General features: G+C 42.6%; 1 protein-coding gene across 1 annotated transcript in view; it reads left to right on the top strand.

The window, feature by feature from the left end:
* LOC124719991 (DEAD-box helicase Dbp80-like) overlaps positions 1-23,566 on the top strand; it is a 149,325-nt gene that overhangs the window by 117,623 nt on the left and 8,136 nt on the right. The window contains exons 7-9 of the mRNA XM_047245218.1: positions 4,365-4,602; positions 10,202-10,364; positions 22,441-22,632. Of these exons, the coding sequence (XP_047101174.1) occupies positions 4,365-4,602; positions 10,202-10,364; positions 22,441-22,632 (593 nt within the window). The remainder of the gene's footprint in view (positions 1-4,364; positions 4,603-10,201; positions 10,365-22,440; positions 22,633-23,566) is intronic.

Consider the following 23,566-nt stretch of genomic DNA (forward strand, 5'->3'; position numbering starts at 1 on the left):
GCTGTTTCATACTTCCATCTGTTCTCTCTTCCCTCAGTATTCCCCAAAGAAAGTCTAAAACTTTCCATGCTGTCATCCTTGTCTACCATAAGATTAGATAACACAAAGCCTATCTTCTCTTTGTCATTCCGTGACCTAGGTAACACGTCTTCAAAATCACTCCAGAATGCTGTGGGATGCACAATCTTGTTGGGATCAGAGCTCAGAAACTATCTGTGGTTAACAAAGGCAGTTTGAGGACTCTGCAACACCATTTATCATTACATGACCACTACTGTCAGTAATTTTCTGTTCTACATTTGTTAGTCTAATGTCATGCTAGGTTATCAGTTACTACTGTACTAAATTGTGACCAGTTAGTTTCTAAATAATTTATTCATGCACACACATGCCCTCCAAACAGTTCTTTTTTGTCACTTTCCTCCTCAATTTTATAGCCAGAATTTATGATCCTCGTTACACTGTTTATCAACATGATCTACTTGAGCATGTACTTTATTCAAGTCAGCACTTAACTGTTCACCTAGATGTTCATTACCTTCAGTAACTTGCTTTATATGGGTAGTTAGCTCACCTTTTACTGTGACAATATAATTCTTATGTTCTTGTTACGCATGGCATATTTGTCCTCTCACGCTTTCGTTAAGTTGTGATAACTCATTTTTTACAGAATCACAGAAAATTCTGTGATCACTTTCCTACAGAATTTCCTCTTTAAAATTTTTCAATTTATTATCAGACTGTTCTTACTGATCTATAAATTACTGATTAATTTGAGAAACTAATCCACGTATTTTACTATTTGTTTAATTACCCAGCCCACTTATTTTACTATCCACATCAGACAGAAGTTCATTTGTTTTTGTATTCATTCCCCTCATTATACTGCCAATATCCCCATTGTTTTGGAACATTGTTGCAATGCTAACTTTCTGCTCACCAGCCTCTAATGCTGGCTCTATTTTCACTTCAGTGACAGTAAATGGTACCAATTTAACATTCAGACCAGGTGTCTGTTCCCTACTTATTTCTTGACTTGCAGTACTTACATTTTTCTCATCAACTTCAAATCCTGTCCCTTTTATTACTTCCTTCATAAAACCTGGTGCTAACTTAACATTAGCTTTCACCTTGTTTTGCTCATTAGTTGACCCATAAGTATCGGATGCTGAATTTTGATAACCGTCTTCAATTTGACACACATTAAAACTAAATCTATCCACACTCACACATCAAACGAAGAAAAACACTACTTAGCTTTTTCTCCGCATTGTCAGTACACCGAGATGCTACTGTGAGTCCGTCTGCCACAGGGTGCCAACACTGGTCCAGTTTCTGGGACCCCACGGCAGCCAACTGCTCCTTGTGCTGGTCTGCTACTGCTTGCTGCTCCACGATGTGCTGTTGGCATTCCTGTAGTTCGCTGACCTCTCTGCCTGCTGTGTCCTGTCCCTCCGTTAATAATGTTCACAATATGTGGACTGGGTTTAAATCCTCCTCCTATCTCTTCAGTTCAGAAGTATATCTGCACACATGTGAGTCCTTCTAACACAGGTTTTATGCTGCTGCTATTAGTGTTCATTTAGCTCTGAACTTTACTTTTCCTGGCCGCTAAATACACCAAATGTGGTAGTGCATTGGCTTGTCATTACCCTTCAAACAATCTGTCCACCTACCTGGATAGGCTTCAGGTTGTCTCACCCTTCACTCTGCGATGGTATATGCTGGTTTAGCCAACAAAAGCAGCGTTGATGAAAAACCAACTAAATACTTACCATACAAAGGCCATATGACTCCAGTCTATCGGTAGTAGCTGAAAGTTAGTTAAACTATCAAGCGTTCAGAATCCTTGCACGAGTCGTTTGGAAAAAAAAAGTCTAAAATTTTCTTTTATTTGGTTTATTGTTTTTAAAACAAGGAAAATGGCTACAAAGTCAATTTAATATCCCGACATAAATAATGCAATGCTACTCATTGTCTCTCAACAGGTTCATACTCAAAAGCAGCCAGAAGATATATAGTATGATGTGGTACTTTAAACGTACCAGTCAGTCACGACTACTTGTGAGTTGATATATATATTTGTTGAGTAGGCTTCTTGTGAGAAAGTGTTCACCATAATTTATCGTTACCTGCACAGAGCACATCAAATGGAATTTTTGGATGACATGAAGTGCTCACACGTGAATATCTCCTTAAATGACTGACTCGCAAGACTCAAACTTTCAAAAATGATCAATACTGTAGTCACTCTTCATCAGCGACATAACAACTCTCGTGTCATAGATCTGAGGCACAAAGCCTTACTGAAAACCGTGAGAAATGCTGAATTCCTATTGGCTCGTATATTAAGTAGCCAGTCAGATCATCATGAGCACTTCTATACTCATGGTATTTCTAATGTCCTCCAAGCAGATTGCCACAAGTAATTTATGCTAGAAATCTAGTAATTCTGAAACTAAATACAGTTTAATAAACACACAATAAAATTCCTGTCCACAAAATAATTTACTTGTAAATTTAATACTCCGTGTCCCTTCTGGCTGCCTTTACAAAATTGGGGTCTCTGTGACGTACATCACAAATTTCCCTATTGCACAACTTTCTCACTCATACACTTACATAATTTTAATACAATATCACATTCTCACTTTACGAATGTGCTCCATTCATTCGCTTTCTCTCCAAAACACTCGCATAACCAGAACACACTGAAATAATAGTTTTACAGTGTATTTTTAATTTTATCATAAGTCTCTGGTAACGAAACCGAAGAAAATTCCAGAAAATTATATTATATGATACTGTCCTCTTCGTTGTAGTTTCAATTGATACTATAGGTGAATACATTGCAGTCCCTAACGCGGTTTCCCAATGCCAGCATGATTATTGGGTATTTTAGGAAAAAAATTTATATGGTAGTTTTTCAGATTCATAGAAAGTATGTGTAACAAATTGCACCCAGCATTAATCAAGTACACAGCTTGCTCGACCCAGTGGCCAGCGTGAGAACCACACAGCTGCTCTCCTCCCGACTCTGTGGCAAGCTACGCTTTCAACTCAGGACAACAACTCGTAATAATTTGCTCCATTGCAACCTGAAATACAAACAAATCGAGGAGTAAAACGGGGGTGTAGCGTGCCACCAAAATTATTTAGTATCTACTTAGATGACAGTCCAGAGTATGGAAAATAGAGAGAACACCATCGCGCGATGTCATTTGTGTATGATCAAATTACCATACGAGATAGCAAAGATAAATTACAAATGGCATTACGTAAACTAAGTGAGGTAAGTGCAAGCTACAGTCTGACTGTATTTATAAATAAAACTAAATCTATGGTCTTTTTAGGTATTCAACCAGTACAAACAATAGATCTCAATAGTAAATCGATGAAACAGATAACCCATTTGAAATATTTAGAATACGACATACCATGTGATGGAGATATGCTTACAGAGAAAAAATTGATACGTACCATTGTATATTTGGCACAATAGGGAGAATACCTATTGCTAAGAAAAGGAAAGACAAACAACTGAAATTTTGTACAGTCATGGCAATTCGTACTTTATTATACGGGGCATAAAGCTGGACCCTGAGAAATAAAGATTTACGGCAGTTACAAACATCAGATATGAAATTTCTAGGATCTGTCACAGGCTGAACTAGGGAAGACAAAATTAGAAACAAAGTAACAAAGGAAGATTCAGGGGTGCAGCCAATCACCCAAAAGGCAATGCGGTACAGAGAGAAAGGAGAGAATGTGTACTTCATACGTCACTATAAAGACAATGGATTATAAAATGTGGGGCAAGAGAAGCAAAGGGAAAACTGAGGCTGAGATGAGATAGTGAGGCCGGAACAGGCCCTATGCCTAACCCTGCAGTGGCAGATTATTGTGCTACTACTATTGCAGATGTACCCCTGCATATCTGCGTGATCACAGGATTTTATCTGCAGAATGATGATTGCTGCAAATATCAGCCACTGCTGACTGCTGGTTTCTATATCTACATACTCACATACATATATACAAACTCAGCAGCCTGTGTATGGTGTGTGGCGGAGGATACATTGTACCACTACTAGCCATTTCTTAGAGGGAGAGAAAAATGAATGTCTATATGTCTCTTAAGTTTTATCAGAATAATTATTACAGTGTTTCATGTTTAGGCTGGAAGGCTTGATTTTCATTCAAGAGAAATTATGCTCCCATCGTCTGAAGGGTGTTTTTGTAATGGCGTATGACAGATGCCCCCTCTGTTCTAAAATTACCTTAATTCTTACCTTATTCTGTTTTCGAGCTAGAGCCATTCATTCTGTGCCCATTTCTGACCCCGCCAACACAATTATGTGCAGGATGCTGAAGCGGTCGTGCCAGATGATGTTCTTCTCGGCGACGTACGAGCAGGACGTGATGACATTCGCAGAGGCGATTGTGCGTAACCCGGTGATCATCCGGCTGAAGCGCGAGGAGGAGAGCCTGGACAACATCAAGCAGTACTACGTCAACTGCCGCAATGCCGAGGAGAAGTACCGTGCCATCAGCAACATCTACGGTGTCGTCACTATCGGACAGGCCATCATTTTCTGTCAGGTGAGCTCTGCAGCAGGTGGTGTCTCGTCTGCAACTGCATATTCTTCTGTAAATAAACGACTGTGGCGAGTGATAAATGTGCCCAATTTTGTGAGACTTCAGTTTATTGGGGATAGTCATAAAGTAATAATTGTCATTTTGAATCGCATAACACATTTTTTGTTTGTCCGCAGTCCTGTTGTACATTGAAATCCTCGCACTGCAACAGTACTGTAGCGTGGCACTAGAAGAGGCGAAATGAAATGGTAGAAGCCTGTGATAAAGTAGAGTGTTGTGCGGTAACTCATTTTCGGCAGCAGCAGGATTCTTACAGCTCTGTGAGACAAATCCAAATCGCTTGAGAAATCACAACATTTCTCCTGCTTGGGTAGTGTAGTGCCTGTGTTAGCTACTGAGAATTTTTCCGGGTTGTATGGCCGTGGTCCCTGGAACTCTTCAATCCCTGACGTTTCGTCCAAGGCTACGTTGGACATCTTCGGAGGTACTCCTGTTTGTGCTGACTGAGGGATTGAAGAGTTCCATGGACCACAGCCATACAACCCACAAAAATTCTCAGCAGCTGAAACATCCAGTCGTGAAAGGCTTTATTGGATGAGTGCACGTGTTGTTCAGGAAAATGATGCACGAAACGGGCACTGGAGTGAGTACAGCCATTATTTCCATTAAATGTGTTTGCAGTTGAGAGTATGGCCAACTGTCGGCTGTAAGATGGAATGACAAAGAAAATTTGTGTCGGATTTTCTGGTTATTGCGTGCATGTCTGAAGGAACATTGCATTATATTTCTGAACTACACAGTTATCCTATTTATCCAACTTTCAATTAAAATGTCTCCCTGTCTAGGAATACACACAATGAATGGAGTAAGAGTGCAGGTTGTAGTCACACAATTGACGACATATGGAAGTTTGAGTCTTGCCGTAAGTTGTTTAATTTATTTATTTATTTACACGTGAAGTTCCGTAGGACCAAATTTAGGAACAAATCTCGGAGGTCGTGGAACGTGTCAGTACATGAAATTACAGTATAAAAGTAATAACCCATAAAAATAAAATGTTTATGAACCTGAAAAAAAGGTCAAGCCGTAAGTTTAAGTACACGCACTCAACAGTATAACATAAGAATCGGCTCGATTTTTCAAGGAACTCCTCAACAGAATAGGAGTGACCCCTGAGGAAACTCTTCAGTTTCAATTACAAAGCATGTTGATTACTGCTAATATTTTTGAATTCTAGCGGTAGCTTGTTGAAAATGGATGCAGCAGTACCGTACTCCACTCAGACCCCACATCACAGCCATTATCAATATTGTGAATAATGACCTTTTGCTGTCTGTTGCTAAAGTAACAGCTGAACCAATTGTGAGCTACTCCCTGTATTCTGTAATGGTCCAACTTCTGGAGCAATATTTTGTGATCAACACAATCGAATGCCTTAGTTTCATCAAAAAATATGCCTAGCCTTTGTTTAACCCAACCACCACTTCACAGAGAAAAGAGAATTTTCAACTGTTAAATGACTTCTAAAGCCGAACTGTACATCTGATAGCAAATCGTGTGATATAAAATGATCAATTATCCTTACATAGACAGCCTTTTCAATAACTTTAGCTAATACTGATGGCACAGAAATAGGTCTAAAATTGTCTACATTATCCCTTTCTCCCCTTTTATAAAACAGCTTTATAATGAGTACTTTAATCGTTAAGGAAACTGATCATTCTTAAAGGAAAAATTACAAATATGGCTAAATACAGGGCTAACTTTAATATTCTGCTAGACACTCCATCATAACTATGAGAGTCCTTAGTCTTCAGTGATTTAATTATTGACTCAATCTCCCCCTCGTCTGTATCGCAGAGGAGTATTTCAGACATCAACCTCGGAAAGGTATTTGCCAAGAAAGTTGTATGATTCCCTGTAGAAACTAAATTTTTATTTAATTCACCACCATTACTCAGAAAATTATTGTTAAATCCGATTTATCAGTAACAGATACATTTTTACTATGAACTGACTATATATTGTCAACGTTGTGCTGCTAACCAGACACTTCCTTCACAACTGACCATATGGTTTTAATGTTTTCCTGTGAATTAGCTATTCTATTTGCATACCAGATACTCTTTGCCTTCCTAATAACATTTTTAAGCACGTTACAATGCTGTTTGTAATGGGCCTGCTGTCGGTTGATTGTGACTACTTCTAACATTTTGATATATTTCCCCCATTGTTCTACGTGATATTCTTATTCCACTAGTCAGCCACCTGGGCTGCCTATTACTGCTAGTACTCCGTTTAGAACATTCTAATAGAAAGCAACTCTCAAAGAGCATGAGAAATGTGTTAAGGAAAGCATTATATCCATCATCTATGTTATCGGAACTATAAACATCCTGCCACTCTTGTTCCTTGATGTGGTTTAAAAAACACTCTATTGCCGTTGGATTAACTTTCCTACATAATTTGTAATTATATGTGACATTTGTTTGAGTACAAAAGCCTTTTAGTGTTAAAATTTGTGCATCATGGTCTGAAAGGCTATTCACCCTTTTACTTACAGAATGTCCATCTAGTAATGAAGAATGAATAAAAGTATTTTCTGTGGCTGTGCTACTGTTGCCCTGCACCCTACTTGGAAAAAACACAGTCTGCATCAGATCATAAGAATTTAGGACTTCTACCAGCATCCTTTTTCTTGCACTATCATATACATATTTTATATTGAAGTCACAACATATAACTAATTTCTGGTATTTCACTTTGTACTTCCTATAAAGTGAATCAAGCACCCTCTCTAGCTTGAGCAGAAATGCTGTGAATTCGGCGTTAGGGGACCTATGAACAACAATAATTAGAAGTGTAGTTTCACTAAATTCAACGGCCCTGCACAACATTCAAATATCTGTTCCGTGCAGTGCCGTGATAAGTCTATGGACTCAGATGGAGTACTGTTTTTTTACATACGTAGCCACTTCCCTACCCCACAAGGAACTCATTGAAAAACAGCCAGCTCATCTGTGTCCTGGTAAAGGGAGCCTCTGAATTGTCAAATTATTTTAGTGGTGCTCCGATATATCAATAATTTCAGAGTCAACATCTATAAGCAGTTCACTAACTTCATCTCCAATACCTCTTATATTTTGATGAAATATGCTAATTCCTTCTCTACTTGGAAACATGACATCCTCTGAAGGTGAGCATTTAGTTAGAGGGACTTCCTTTAAGCAGGTATACATATCAGCTGACTTCAATCTAAAAAAAGTGCAACTCTCACCAACTACCACAGGAATTTTTTCACGAGTGATCCCACCACTGCCCACTACATTGTCACCTATAAGCTTTGCCAGCCTCCCATTCCCATATCTATTGAGATGCAGGCCATGCCTAGTGAAACCTGATCTACTGATAGACTCAACTGGCACCACTGAAATGTGACCCATGCCCTCTGCCATTAGTGCCTTCTCCAGCCGCATTAAGATGAGACGAATCATGATGTTGTAAAAGTTGGATGAAATCCACATTAGTGCCACCAGTTTGAGTAGTTATCTTTACCAGTTCACCACCTACATCATATTCACGGTCCCTATCAAGACTGTACCCTGCTCCGCCCGCTATCACTACCTGATACTCCTTCGTAAAATTCCTACATAACTCCCCTATGCTATCAGTCACCTGTGCTCGGATAGTCTAATGATAAGGTGACTACTCACGGTAAGTGGGAAATTCTGGTTCCACTCCTGGTGTGGTCTGCATTTTCATTGTTGTCATTCCATTATACAGCTGATAGTTGTCCATATTCGCAGTTGGGAATACATTTCATGTATGTCTCCTGCTTATGAAAACAAATTGCTCCACAGTACCTGACTTTATCAGTCTGTTGTGCCACTCTGTTTTGTCTCCTTTAGTGGCGTGGTGTGGTACTGTGTTCGTAATGATTGCAGAGTGTACCAGAATTGCAGTCGTGCACCTCGAGACGAACGAAAACTTAATTTTATAACAACAAAAATAATCAGTTATTGATAGTATAATATAAATGGAGACACAAATCTACTTACCACGTGGAAGCAAGGGAACATACAAACAAAAGGATTGAACTTTCACAAGCTTCCAGATCCAGTGGCTCCTTCTTCTGGCAGAAGATTCGAAGGGGATGGAAGAGCAGTGAAGGAAAAGGACTGGAGAGGTTTAGGGAAAGGGGTACAGTTTAGAAAAGTCATCCAGAACCATGAGTCGGGAGATTTACCGGACAAGATGAGAAGGAAAGACTGAATGTTTGGGGACTGAGGTAGTAAGAGTGAAAAGCTAAGTGCATTGTACATAACAGAGGTGGTAGGAGGGAGGGGGGGGGGGGGGGGGGGGATGGCAAAAAATAGGAAAGTCAGAAAATGAAGGACGTAGAAAACAGAAATGGAGTGAAGAAATAAGTTGTTACTGTGAATAAATGCTGAGACAGAAGGAATTGCTGCATATTAAGGCCAGGTGGGTGACAAGAACAAAGGACATGTTGGGGGAAGAATCCAGATTGCGCTTGTGGTGAAACTGGCACAGAGGCCGTGACTGTCGTGTTGTAGTGCGTGCTCTGCAACAGGATATTGTTTGTTGCCTGTGTACACCCTCTGCCTATGCCCATTCAACCTGACTGGGTGATAGTAATGCCAATGTTAAAGGCTGAACAGTGTATGCATAACAGCTGGTATATGATACGTGTCACTTCACATGTGGCTCCCTCTTTGGTAGTATATGTTTTGCCAGTTGCAGGGCTGGAATAGGTGGTGGCAGGAGGTTGCACTGGGGACAGTCACAGGGTAGGAGCCATAGTGTAGGGAGATGGGTGTAGAAGGAGCGTAGCGTCTGACAAGAATATTGTGGAGAGCGGTAGTGCGACGAAAACCGATTCTAGGTGTCGTAGGCAAAATCTGCCAGAATGGGCCTCATTTCAGGGCAAGATTTTAGGAAATCGTGGCCTTGTCAAAGTAGCTGACTGATACATTCGAGACCAGTATTATACTGGGTGACAAGTTGTGTGCTCCGAAGTTGTTTTTTGGAGGGATCAGCAGTACCAGGATGGGATGTGATGGCCTGGTAAATCTGCTTTTGGACTAGGCTGTTGGGTAGTTATGTCCAGTGAAGGCTGAAGTGAGAGTGGCAGTGTATTGCTGTAGAGAGTCTGCATCCGAACAAATACATTTGCGCCGAATGCCGAGGCTGCGCGGGAGAGAACATTTGACACGGAAAGGATGGCAACTGTCAAAATGTAAGTACTGTCGTTTGTTAGCGGGTGTGATGTGGACGGAAGTGTGTAGCTGGCCTTCGGTGAGGACGAGATCGACGTCGAGGAAAATTGGCGTGGGATTCAGAATAGGAGGAGGTATTTAGAGATTTCGGGAATTTTAACAGGTCAGCATCACCGTGAGTCCATACGGCAAAGGTGTCAGTTTCAGTGTGTCACATTAAACGTTCATTTTATTTTCTTCCTCTGTTTATTACACCCCAATTGCAGTACTGCAACGTGTTTAGTTGTTTGGATACATCCTATTTGGACATTATAAGGTGTTTGTCTTGCTATTTTCAACAGTAGCCATTCGTTTAAATGTTTCAGACGAGGAAGATCGCGTCTTGGCTGTCTGAGAAGATGTCCAGAGATGGCCACGCAGTGGCACTGCTGACGGGAGAGCTGACAGTGGAGCAGAGGATTGCGGTTCTCGACCGCTTTCGGGAAGGCATCGAGAAGGTGCTGATCACCACCAACGTGCTCGCCAGGGGTGAGTCTGCCGTTAATCTCGTGTCGAGTTAATCGGTTTGGATACTGCCGAGTGACCTGTTTATTGCCTAAGTCTGTGTCTGCAAAGGCGTGGGCACGTGGGAGCACCTTCGAGGGACACCTGGCAGTTGTAGTCGTAGAATCCTATGTTTCGTCATTTTGTGAAGAACAAATTGCCAATCCTTGCACCACTTTGAAGTCTTACCAAAATCTAACACAATATTTGTATAGCTATCTTCGTATGGTACTTAATTATAGGTAACTGAACAGTCTACAAGAATTCTTGGATTACTAGTTATATTGTTTATGAAGTTGTAAATGTACAACATGAGAAGCAAGGGTTTGAACACAACTTACTGGGACACATGTGAAGTTACTTCCAGATCTGTCAATCAGTCTCTGTCCAAGATAATATGCTGCATCCTCTCTAGCAATAAATCCTCAATCCAGTGTAGAATTGTGTGTGATACCCCATATTATCATAGCTTATTATTAATGTTGGTATGATACCAATGTTACAATAAATCCATCTCTTTTGAGGTATAAAATAGAACTCACCAGCTATCGCTGATTGGCGATGCTAGCAAAATTAATTTGTCCTGTTATGCTTGTCACACTGCGCAGAAATCAGCTTACAGATGAATTTATACGTGCTAGATTAGTCGAACAGTATGACTGTGGTAATAATACTTGACAAATGATGTAACAACAACTCACTGTCTTTTATCCCCCCAGGGGGGCTCAGCACTCTTTTGTGGGTTCGTGCTTGGCTACCACGGAGCCTCAGCCTTTGCAGCATTTTTTTCCTTTCCATACTGCATGTCTATCCTCTTGCTCTTCTTTCTCCACTCCCTTGGGGAACATGTCTAGGGTATTATTGGGAATGTTCTGCATTCTGTTGCTGACGTGCGAACAGACTCAACTTCGTTTTTTGCTCTCTTTTCCTTACTTTGTTTCCCTTCTCCTCTCATTCCTCCACTTCGGCGTTTGAGGATCCTCTTTTTTTCTTCTTCCTCCCTGTGCGCTTCTGAAGGCTGGCCCACACGTTTGAAGCGAAAAGGTGAGTGGGTAACACGTAATTCCCAACCCCGGGTCAACAGGTAGGGTTCACGCGTAAACTGTGGTACAGGCCAGGTCCAGGGAGGGGTGATTACCTGAACTGTAACCTTACCAGATTGCCCATTGGTCCCTCTATCAGGTGTTCAGGAGGTGTGAACAATCACCTAAGGTGGGTGCACTCCCTTGTGAAAAGGGCCCCCAGTCGGAAGGAACGCGCCATCAGAGATGCTGGCAATCGTGCGCGATTTCCTCGCGACGAGTCAATCGTCCTCTCCGTTGCCATCGACAAAACGTAAACGTAATGAGGCTCCCGATTCAAAGACCCTTCCTGCTGCATTGCTGTTCCTTGTAGTGTCACGTACTGAAGATGGTCAGTCCTTCGCCACGTTCAATCCGTTTTATTCAGAAAGGTGTTGATGCCATTGCTGGCCCTGTGAAATCCTGCTCTCGTATAGGAATGGCACTTTGCTTTTGGAGTCGGCTTCTGATTCTCGAGCACAACAACTGCCTGCCGTCTCACTTATCCACGGCTACCCTGTTCGTTTCGAGGCACATAGATCTTTGAGTTCTTCCCGTGGGGTAATTTACACCAGGCTGCTTGACAGTCTACCCGAGGCTGACATACAATCTTACCTCTCTGACCAGGGTGTCATTGCCATCCATCGTCTAATGAAAAAGGTAGATTCATCCTCGGTGCCCACGCGCACTCTTTTCCTCACTTTTAATAGGGTGATGCTGCCATCAGAGATCAAAGCAGGCTATGAAATAATCACATTCTGGCCGTACATTCCGAATCCGATGCGCTGCTGCCACTGTCACCGTTTCAACCACACTCGAACATCTTCATGGCACCCAGCCAAATGCGTAACCTGTGGCAGGGATGCACACAAGGGCAAATGTGCACCTCCTCCTCCCCACTCTATCAACTGCAGTGGCGGCCGTCCCACTAGATGAGTGGGCTGTTCAGGAGGTTTGCGTAAAGGAAAAAGTGCCTTACCCAGTAGCTCACAAGTTACTGGCGAGTTGCAAACCCTGTGTTCTCCTCTCTGGCACATACAGTTCTGTTCTTGTTACCCCTCGCTCCACGAAGGACGTGGCAATGCAGGCGTGTGACCTCAAATTTGGCTCTGAGGTTGTGAAATAACCCAGTGTCACGATAGCATAACCGTCCCCCATCCTGCTGTGCAAGAAACTGCCACTTTCACCTAAAGGGACGAAGCCACCCACTCCACAACCAGCAGGAAGGAAAGGTCAGGAGTAGTACTCCCGTCAAGACATCCTCAGTTCCTCCGGCCAGACGGCACCCTAGTCTTCCTCTAACTAGAAGGGCTCTAAAAAGTTCACTAAAGATAAACGGTCTACTCTTTCACCAACTCGAAGATCCAGCTTGACGGTGTCGTCACGTGGTCCCTAGCCCTAGTCTTGTGGGCTCAACATTCCATCTCGTGGGGGTGTCGTGCTGCTCATATGGGATGGCCTTCATAGTCAAACCATCTCCCTGACTACCCGTCTTCAAGCTGTTACTGTTCGCCTTTCCTTTCCCCACATGACTTTCTCCCTCTGTACCACTTATGTACCTCCGTCCTCCGATGACACCAGGGCCGACTTCCTTCAGCTTATTGCGCAGCTACCTCCGCCGTATTTGCTACTCGGTGACTTTAATTCGTATCATCCGCTTTGGGTTTCTCCCAGGATCTGTCGGAGAGGTGCCCTCTTGGCTGACGTCCTTAACCTCTTCTGCCTTAACACTGGAGCACCCACTTTCCTTTCTGACTCCTCGCACACCTATTTCCATTTGGACCTATCCTTTTGCACTACCCAGCTTGCCCATCATCTTGAGCGGTCCATTCTTTCTGACGCCTACTCGACTGACCCTTTCCCGTGTACTCTCCATTTCCTGATCCCTATTCCATTTCATGCACGCCCCAATGGCAGCTTATTAAGGTTGACTGGCAGCTTTACTCCTCCCTGGCGACTGTCAAAGAAAGAGATTTCCCCAGTTGCGATGGCTAGGTGGACTACCTCACCAACATTATCCTTACTGCTGCAGAACGTTCCATCCCTCGCACTTCCTCTGTACCCCATCGTGTCCCAGTCCCTTGGTGAACCGAAGCATGCCGCAACACAATTCGCACACGGAGACATGCTCTCTGTGTTTTTAACTGCCACCCTACACTAGAAAACTGAATTCAATATAAACAGATGCGTGCAAAGTGTCGTAGAGTTCTTTGGGATAGCAAAAGAGCCAGCTGGAATTCATTCACTAATTCTTTTAACAGTTCCACACCTTCCTCTGTCATGTGGGCCAACCTCCGACATCTCTCTGGAACCGAGATCCATTCCCCAATTTCCGGCCTGACAGTAGCTGATGATGTCACCGTGGATCCTATTGCTATCTCCAACACCTTGGGCCGCAACTTTGGGGAAGTTTCAAGCTCTTCCCACTGTCACCCTGCCTTCGTCCATCAGAAACGAGTGGAGGAGGCTCAGGCAATACCCTTCTCTTCCCAGAATCGTGAGTGCTACAATGCTACCTTTACTATGAGGGAGCTGGATCGTGCTCTCGGTTCGTCCCGGTCCTCAGCCCCGGGGCCGAATGCCATCTACATTCAGATGTTGCAGCACCTCTCTCTTGCAGGCGAGCACCTTCTGCTTAACACATACAACCGCATCTGAGCTGAGGGCACATTTCCTGGATGCTGGCGTCAAGCCACTGTCGTACCCATACTAAGCCCGATAAGGACAAAAACCTTCCTTCTAGCTACCATCCCATGTCTCTTACTATCTGTGTTAGCAACGTGATGGAACATACAATTCACGCCCGGCTGGTGTGGTGGCTTGAGTCTCGCCTTTTACTCACGAATGCACAGTGTGAATTTTGAGCGCTGGATTCTGCAGTTGACTTTCTCTTTACTTTGTCCACCCATGTGATGAAGGGTTTTCTGCGGAAACCCCAGACTGTGGCCGTATTTTCAATTTGGAGAAGCCCTACGACACCTGCTGGAGATCTGGTATCCTCTGTACTCTTTAATGTGGGGCTTCCATGGGTGCCTGCCCTGTTTTCTTCGGGCATTTTTACGAGACCGAGTTTTCAAGGTGCGTGTCAGTTCTTTCTTGTCGGACACCTTTATTCGGGAAAATGGTGTGCCTCAGGGTTCCGTCCTGAGCGTCATCCTCTTTGCTATCGCCCCTAACTCTATAATGGCCTGTCTCCCGCTGGGCATCTCCAGCTCCCTTTTTGTCGATTTTACCATCTATTACAGTTCTCCATGGACCTGTCCCACCGAGCGGCGTCTTCAGCACTGTCTTGATTCTCTGGAGCATTGGCAATGGCTTTTGCTTTTCCACTGACAAAACTGTCTGCATGAATTTCTGGCGGCACAAATTTTGTTTCTCCCACCATCTCTACATTTTGGGCCCATTGCCCTTCCGTTCGTTGACACTAAGAAATCCATGGGGCCCGTGCTTGATAGGAAACACTCTTGGTCTTCCCAGGTATCTTACCTGGCAGCTTGCTGTACGCAGTCCCTCAATGTCTTACTTGTCCTCAATGGTACTTCCTGGGGTGCCGATCGAACCACCCTCCTCAGTTTGTACCGGTCCCTTGTCCGATCGAAGCTCAACTACGTGTGCTTTGTTTATGCATCTGCACTCCTTTGATCATCAGTATGGGGCTTGTCCCTCTTCTCTGTTACCTCCGGGAGTCTGCTTTTGCCACTTGCTACGGCAGCCTGAATTCACACTACCTGCAACTTTCCCAGTGGGTGTGAACCACCACCTTGGCTTTGTGACGCGGCCCGTATTAACCTTGGCCTTCATTCGCTTCCTAAGGACACTACTCCAGCCTCGGTCTATCACCTTCAGTTTCACGACCTTTTCGTGGAACTTAGTGATAGTACCTTTGTATACACTGATGGCTCTTCGACTGACCGTGGGATCGGGTGTGCCTTCGTCATTGACACCTGTGTCTTTTGATATCGGCTTCTGGCACACTCCTCAGTATTTACAGCCGAGCTTTTCGCCTTGTATCAGGCAACAGAGTACATCCGGCGACACAGCCTTCCCAATTGTGTCCTCTGCCCAGACTCTAGACACCCTCCAAAGTCTCTGTGTGCTGTACACTGCTCATCCCTTAGTGCAGTGGGTCCAGGAAAACTGTCACTTGCTCACTCCTGGTGGATCCAATGTCATGTTTCTGTGGGTCCCTGCTCATGTCGGTCTGCCAGGAAATGCGGCTGCAGATGCTGCTGCCAAGGCTGCAGTCCTCGTACCTCAGCCCTCAAGTACCTGTATTCCCTCTGATGAGTTCTGTGTTGCCGTCTGTCAGTGGGTGGTGTCCCTTTGGCATCGCCAGTGGTCCTCTCTTCACGAGAATAAACTTCGGCTTATTAAGCCTCTCCCCACACCTTGGATGTGACCACATCTCGACCCTCCCGCCGGGAGGAGATTATTTTAACTCAGATGCGTATTGGGCACTGCCTTTTTAGCCATTGTCATTTGCTCAGTGGCCACTTTGTATGCATTGCGTCCAAATTCTAACTGTCCGCCACTTCCTGCTGGAATGTCCTTTTTTTTGGCAATTTACGTTCCAGTTTGGGTTTGCTGTCAGATTTATCAGCTGTTTTAGCGAATGACGTGCAGGCTGTCAACTGTGTTTTACTTTTTATCTGCCAAAGCAATATGGCAAAGGCCATTTAATTTTTATTTTTTGGGCCGCCTCTTTTTTTTCTTCTTTCTTCTTTTTTGTCGCCCTTTTTCCACGTGCCTTTTTAAGCTGTCTCCTATTCTGTCCATTGGGACTGACATAATCGTTTCCCTCGTCTCTGTGTTTGTGTTCTATAGTCTTGACTTGGGCGCGTATGACCCCATTTGTTTTTTTCGCCCTAAAACAAAACAAAACAAAACTGTCTTGTAATTCAAAATACTTTGTTCCTCTGCCTGTTACCAGTTGCAGATGCTTTCACATCTGTCCTCTAAAGTTGCACATTTCTCATGCTATCCTAACAATCCCAAATGGGTGGTGTGTTTTATGATTTTATTTGCTGAGTATGTAAAGCAGCATGGATGTCCACAGTGGTTGCACACCTAACACACTGACTGCTGCAAGCAGAGATATGGATGTTTCACCACCAGGACAGGCCAAGGCATCAGGTATAAGCCTCTTCTGTGGCTGCTGGTGGCCTAGTGTTAAACAGTAAGCTTGAAGGATGAATAGTGAAGCTACATTTCCATAGTGTTAGTATTTACTCCTTAACAGTGAAATCAAACAGTGGCAACTCCGTGTAGGAATATCAGTAATGAAGAAAAATATAGATTGTAACTTACTGTTTACTGTAAAGATGAGATGCTAAGTTGCAGATGGGCACAATTAAAACATGCCATTCACTCACACAAGCAAGCACTCCTCACGCACGTAACTGCCAACTCTGTCAGCTCGTGCCAGAATGCATTGTGACCCGAGCTGCCAGATTTGATAGTCGTGTGCACGAGGTGGGCTCACTTGCGTGAGTAAACGGTGTGTTTCTCTTTTTCCGACGAAGGCTGTGACTGGGGGCTTACGTGTAAGTCTTTTAATTGTGCCTGTCTGCAACTTGGTGTGTTGTCTTTACCATAAGTAGCCGTCTGTCTTTTTCCTACACTGTTGAGATTCCTACTTAACAGTGAATCTGGCAACTTGCCGGCAGTATGTGCACATCGTTCTATTCAGCTGAGCCGCACTGCTACTCACTCGTCTGTCAGAGTACCTGTGCACCACCGACTCTCTTTACTGCCACGAGACAAAATAGAAACTGTGGGGCCCGTGGAATGTCGTGAAACAACTGCTCAAATCACCACCAAATCCCTACCGTGTTTCTCTCTTGGGCCAGAAGCTGGAACCAGTGTCAACCGAGGCTCAGCCGAACAAAATCATTTTTTTCTTCCATTGCTACAGAGTCCAGGTTTTATGGCGTTGTACCCATTTCGCTGTTCCGGGCATTTGTATAATTGATGTGTGGTTTTGCAATTCCAGCTCACCCTGTAATTCGCAGCTTGTGCAGCTCCCTTTGTCTTGCTTTGTTGTGTACAGGATTTCAGAGTTCAGCATTCAATTCCTTTGTGACCTTTACAGCTGTTGTCCTCTTAAATTTTTTTTAATAATCTTCTTGAATGACATCTTTCACAATCACTCGACATACACTTTCGTTCATGTTGTTACTTAGTGGTTGATGATTTTTCACTTTCCCTGAATGTGTTAGAAATGTTTAGTACGGTGCCTCTTGAAATGCTAAACACTTCGGCTACCTTGGTTACAGAAGCACCCACCGTACGAGTGCCAACAGTTTGTATGCTTCCCAAATCACTTGGTTCTGACATAATGCTCTCTCAACTACATACAATACTTCGCTGACTACAACCGATGCAACGTATTGAAGATGTTGTACAGATGCTGTTCGTGATCAAATACGACAGCACAACCTGCAGGCAGGCTGGCATCTGAATTTTGTTCAAGAATGCATTCCTCGTGGTGTTTCCATATTTTTGTCCAACCCCTGTATTTTGTAGGAGAGTAAGAAGTGAAAGTATGGAAACTACGCTGGCAGCCGTGTCTGCAGGCCGACGCAGTGAGAGTGGCTTCTGAGTGTTTAGTAGGATGAACTGAGCTGCTCGGTTAACTTACCCACATGCGGGTGCCACTGTAGTTCATCATCCGTCCGAATGCAGGAGAACTTCACTTGTGGCGCCACATCCAGTGTGTACCAGTAATATCCACTGACAGTACCTGTAAGGCTTTTTCTTTTCTGTGGAACTGCATAATATTAATCTTTGTAAGACTAAGGTTAAGCTGTTTACTGTCAAGCAGATGTAAGCTTGTTCCACAATTCCTATGACAGATAGTTGGGTAACTTGGGGTAAATCCGGCCGGGTGGGTAAACCCGACCGCCCTCTGTTTGTGAGAAACGGCAAAGCGGAACTATTTAGCATTAGCGTTACTATATAGAGCATTTGAAATAACGAAAATGTCACCTTGGCAGCTTTGCCGCATTTGATATTTAGACACTCAAAAGACAAGAAGTGTGTTTTTGATTGATTCAATTTCATTTTTGTGCAAATTGCATTACTACATTTTCCTTATTCGGGGTGTATACGACCCGAGACAGCCGGGAGATCCGGGAAAAACCCGGGAATTTTTCCATCCGGGAGAAAAGTGGGAATTGTTTAGAATTCCAGGAATTTTTCATTGTTTTAATTTTCAGTTAAACTTTTGTGATTTTGACTGGTAAGAACCAATACTCTAACAAAGGATATTATTGTATCCCGGTACTACAGAATGATACTGCAGCAACAAAACATGAACGGGAGAAGAAAAAAACGAAAATAAAATTTAAGTTGCAAAGGAAATGCGCCGTATACAACAAAACAGTGTTCATACAAGCGTCTGCCAACAGTTAAGTGTGCCAGAGCCTTTAGGAACACTATGCAATGCTTTATAACAACAAATTGCCTCCGTTGAGCGTGACGTGACAACTGTTTAAATTAGATACGTTTGAGCAGTTGCAGGCGGGCTCTTGCGCATGCGCAGTTGAGTTGCGTATGAGTAGTACCTTCTCCCGCTTCTGGTTACGAAGTGTGGCTGGGCACCACTACTTAATAATGCCCCGGTTCGGAAATATCGTAGATTCGGGGCTGATGCACAGAGCAGTCCGAGTTGTGGTGGGGAGGTGGGTCGTCTCCACGTGGCCTGTGTTTACGTTCAGTGATTTTGTTGTTTCCTCTTCGTTTATTGTTCTCACGTTAAATGATAACAAAATGGATTTTTGTGGCCGGGAGCTATCAAATGAATTAAAATACGTTCGCATAATTACGGAAGGCTAAAATACGTTAATAGTTTAAGATTTTATTTCCTCCTTTGACAGTCAAGCATTAATCGCCTTACAGAACAATGAAGTTATTTTTGCCAGTTTGCTAAAGAGACTTGGCTTTTATTAATCCTTTCTACTGAGGCTGTCAATTTATTTGAAACCAAGTGTTTAATTTCACACTATTGGCTAGTTTCAACTGTTCGCTGCATTTCAAGTGCACGTATGGTATTATGCTATATTAAAGAACCAAACATGAGTACTGGTACTCCAAGAAAATTTACATACGGATGTGCATTTTAAGGTGAATTGTGCACTTTAGTATGGTTCGCGAAATCCCGACGCTCTTGAAGTATCCTTTGATGTCTTGTTTCTTCGCGTCCGGCCATCCTGATTTAGGTTTTCCGTGATTTCCCTAAATCACTCCAGGCAAATGCCGGGATGGTTCCTTTGAAAGGGCACGGCCGACTTCCTTCCCCATCCTTCCCTAATCCGATGAGACCGATTACCACGCTGTCTGGTCTCCTTCCTCAAAACAACCATTTTGTTTCTTTTACGAACATATGGGCTTCCTGAGTCATCGTAGCTGCGCGAGCGCAGTGACGCCTGTTGTCTGGCGCTTTCTTGCAACTGCTGAAACGAACCTATTTTTAACAGGTCGCGGGAAAATATTGCGAATGGTGGTTTGAAAAGCGTTACATTCAAAGCGGATTTCCTTTTACGCAAGATGGACTACGTGCGAGAATGTACGATGAATTTCTTAAATCACAAAGCGTTTGACTCTCATTTAAAAATCAACTCTTTGAGGACGACCATTTAGAAGTATTTCGAGCCCAGATGATGAGACATTTGCATCGTTATTAAAAATTTTACTGGCACATTTGTGTGTGTTTCTTAAAGTGCAACACGCGCAAAACAGATCAACATTATGTGTGGAAGCTTAGCTTCTCTTCCAACTTATTAATCTTCGAAACCAATATTATATGAGAATGCTATGTATATTAATTTAAGCCATTAGCTTTTCTTATTTGTGCATTTGCGCTACTTAAGAGTGATCTTGCTGTGGGCTGACTATATCATGTATCCTATTGCTGTCATCAGCTGGCGAGATCACGTGAATGAGCTATGACTCTTACAAAAGCGCATCGCAATCTCAATTTCAATGCTTCGGGAAGTGACATGCGATATTTGGTGGAATTCAAATCCATACCTTCGTAATACGAAAATATACAGCGTAAATGTTGCTGCACATCAAAGTTCTTTCGAAACGTGTTTTTCCCCTGAGTTTCGTTTTCTAAAGTACCGGGAAATTATATGTCGGTATATAAAACCATTAACATTCAAAGGATTGATGACTTTTACAGTGCCGAGGAAGAGTATACACGGAAAAGGTGTATTTTCATCTGGGAGAAAGTGTATTTTTAACCAGGAAAAATCCGGGAATTTATTTTCCTTGTCCACGTATACACCCCGTTATTAAATAAAACGATTGCAAAACAAACGGTAAGTGATTTTGTTGTGCATTTAGTGACCCATCAGTGTATGTATCGTTTTTGTCTGAAATTTCGTGTAATTTGTTTCTGTGTGTGTTAAATGGAAAAATGGCATGGTGGGGTAAAGCCGACTACTAAATGGTGGGGTAAATCCGACCACATATTTTTTATTGTTTGTGTATGGAATTATTAATTTATGGAAACAAAGTGAGTTTTTGTTTATTTTTAGGAAAATGGTACAAAATTACAAACGAAAAACGACAAAACGTAATCAAAATGATATTCGCTGAGCAGTTGCTGCAATGCAAATGGGAATGTCTTTACGATTCCTCGTGATTTTATCATTCCCAGATTGACATTGCTGTTGGACTGCTGTGCTATGAAATCATCTTTTTTCAATTAAAATTTACATTCACATTTCTTTCAGTACGTTTAGTACTCTAAACATTGTTATTTTTTGAATACATTTTGTTCATTTATGTAAAAGACAAAATTACTAATAATTATTTCCCCCCCAACCCACCCCAAAAAAGAAAAAGAAAAACGTTCATTTAAAACTATTTCTGTGCAAAATTAGTCAATCAAATAGGGGTTGGATCTACCCCACCATTTGTGCAAATGGCAAAAATGGATGTTTCTTACAATCTCAAAAACTATTGATCATATAACAAAAATATTTTGCAAACAGTTGTTCCTTTATATTACCTATAATTTAACCTATATAAAGTTAAGATACGACCTTAGATAAGCGTTTTATAGCCACAAGAAATTACTAAGTCGGTTTTATCCCACCTTACCCTATACCCCATCTGTCCATAAAGTTTCAAGACTGGAGACATATAGTCTCCCCACAGTTGAGTGCAACACAAAGGACATTCATACAACCATGGGAAACTGTCAGAAAAGTCCTCCTTTAGGATGTCATTCAACTTGAGCATCACATTTACACCTTTGTTGATCTTTGAAAACTGTGAGAGGTCCACTCTGCACTTTTTCATTTTGTGATAGGTTCTTGTCAGTAACATAAGACATCACCCTTGGTGATTTTTTTTTTTCCCCCCAGAAAAGAATTTTCTGGGTTTTTCTTTTCAGTGGAGTCACAGCAAGTGTCCATGCATTGTCATTTTTGTTTGGGAGTTGAGGTATGTGGGACTAACTTGGTACACACTTTTGTCATCTTCAAAATGTTCTAGAGAATGTCTTGAACAGTTGAGACAGAGGTGGTCAGTTTGTTGCTTTATTGAAATTTGTGACACGACAATGTTGAGCTGCATGGCTACTATTTACCACTGCCTGCTAACAACTGACGGGTCAAATGCAAATCTGTTGTTTCCATTTGTTAGTTAAAGGAGCCATTATTGTTTCTGACATATCTTTTATTCCAGGAATAGAATAAGTTCTGGATCTTTTTGGATGGTCAGTATGTAGTAGTAGGTAGCAGGACATATGTCTTACAGTTTATTATAACTGCTATATTCTCTGTATGTTCTTGCATAATTTGTTTGTCACCAGATGTACAATTTGTGTGATAACGTGCTGACTGTTAGGATGAATACCAAATGCCAGTAAAAAACTATGCTGATTATTCAAATGATTTTGAGAAGCATTCTCTCATTGTGTCTGTATTGAAAACATAGCCGTTATGTGTACAGGTGTGTAGTTTCAAGTTACACTATCCTTTCTGCAGGTATCGACGTCGAGCAGGTGACGATTGTGGTGAACTTCGATCTGCCAGTGCTGGTGAACCGGCGGGCGGATTGCGAGACGTACCTCCACAGGATCGGCCGGACAGGTCGCTTCGGCAAGGCTGGCATCGCTATCAACCTGGTTGACGGACAGGAGGCGATGGGGCTGCTGCGGCAGATAGAGGAGCACTTCGGTACGGACGAATGCGGGGTTTGGTTTGTCACGTGTGGCAGGGTAGTGACTCGCTGCTATTAATGGGGAGACGCAGCTTCTTTCTGAGCAATGATGTTTCCAGTGTTCAGGCTTTATCCTCTGACTTGATGTGTGATTGCACCACCTTCTGAGCTCATAAATCTGTTCTGTCAATGTTGAAATAAAAATAAGGGAAGGGGCAGAGGTAACAACGTCCCCTGTAATTGATGAAAAGTACAGTCAACAGATGTGTGAGTGAGGCTGATAATGTTGCTAATTTTCAGATGACATCCTCCAGGTGTGTGTGTGTGTAGTCTTTTACACGTCTTGCTCTGTAGGACCAAACTGACGAGCAAATCTCCATGGTCAGGGAATGAGTCAGTACAAGTCAGTAACTGCAGAAGAATAATAATAGGTAAAATAAAACATACTCAAATCCTATGCAGATGACGAGCTATGACCATATATAACACAGGAATTAGCATACCCTTCAGGTACAAGTTGTTGGTACAATGGTATATTTGTAAATGAGACCATTGCATTGCTCATTTGGGGAAATTCATGGTGGTATAACTATTTATGGTAAATATGATGGGGATGGTGGCTTTGTGTGTGTGTGTGTGTGTGTGTGTGTATTTTGTTTTTTGAGAGGGGGGGGGGGGGGTGTCGTTCACACACGCATTGAAAATGTAATAAGGTATGTTATTGGGAACAGAGACAATACTAGTGTAAATATTGTCATTTAAGATGGATTCATGTTGTTTTCTTTGCTGTCTGTATATTTGAAATGTTTCAAGGATGTGTAGATTTTTGCCTTCAGGTTGGATATGTAGGATGCTGATACTTGTGTTGTTGACATTGTGTTTTGTTTCATGCATGTGGGTGGCTATTGCTGATGTGGTATTTTTGTTTTTCATTGCTGCCATGTGTTCTTT

The sequence above is a fragment of the Schistocerca piceifrons genome, chromosome 11 (assembly GCF_021461385.2).
Source record: "Schistocerca piceifrons isolate TAMUIC-IGC-003096 chromosome 11, iqSchPice1.1, whole genome shotgun sequence".
In the NCBI taxonomy this organism is placed as follows: domain Eukaryota; kingdom Metazoa; phylum Arthropoda; class Insecta; order Orthoptera; family Acrididae; genus Schistocerca; species Schistocerca piceifrons.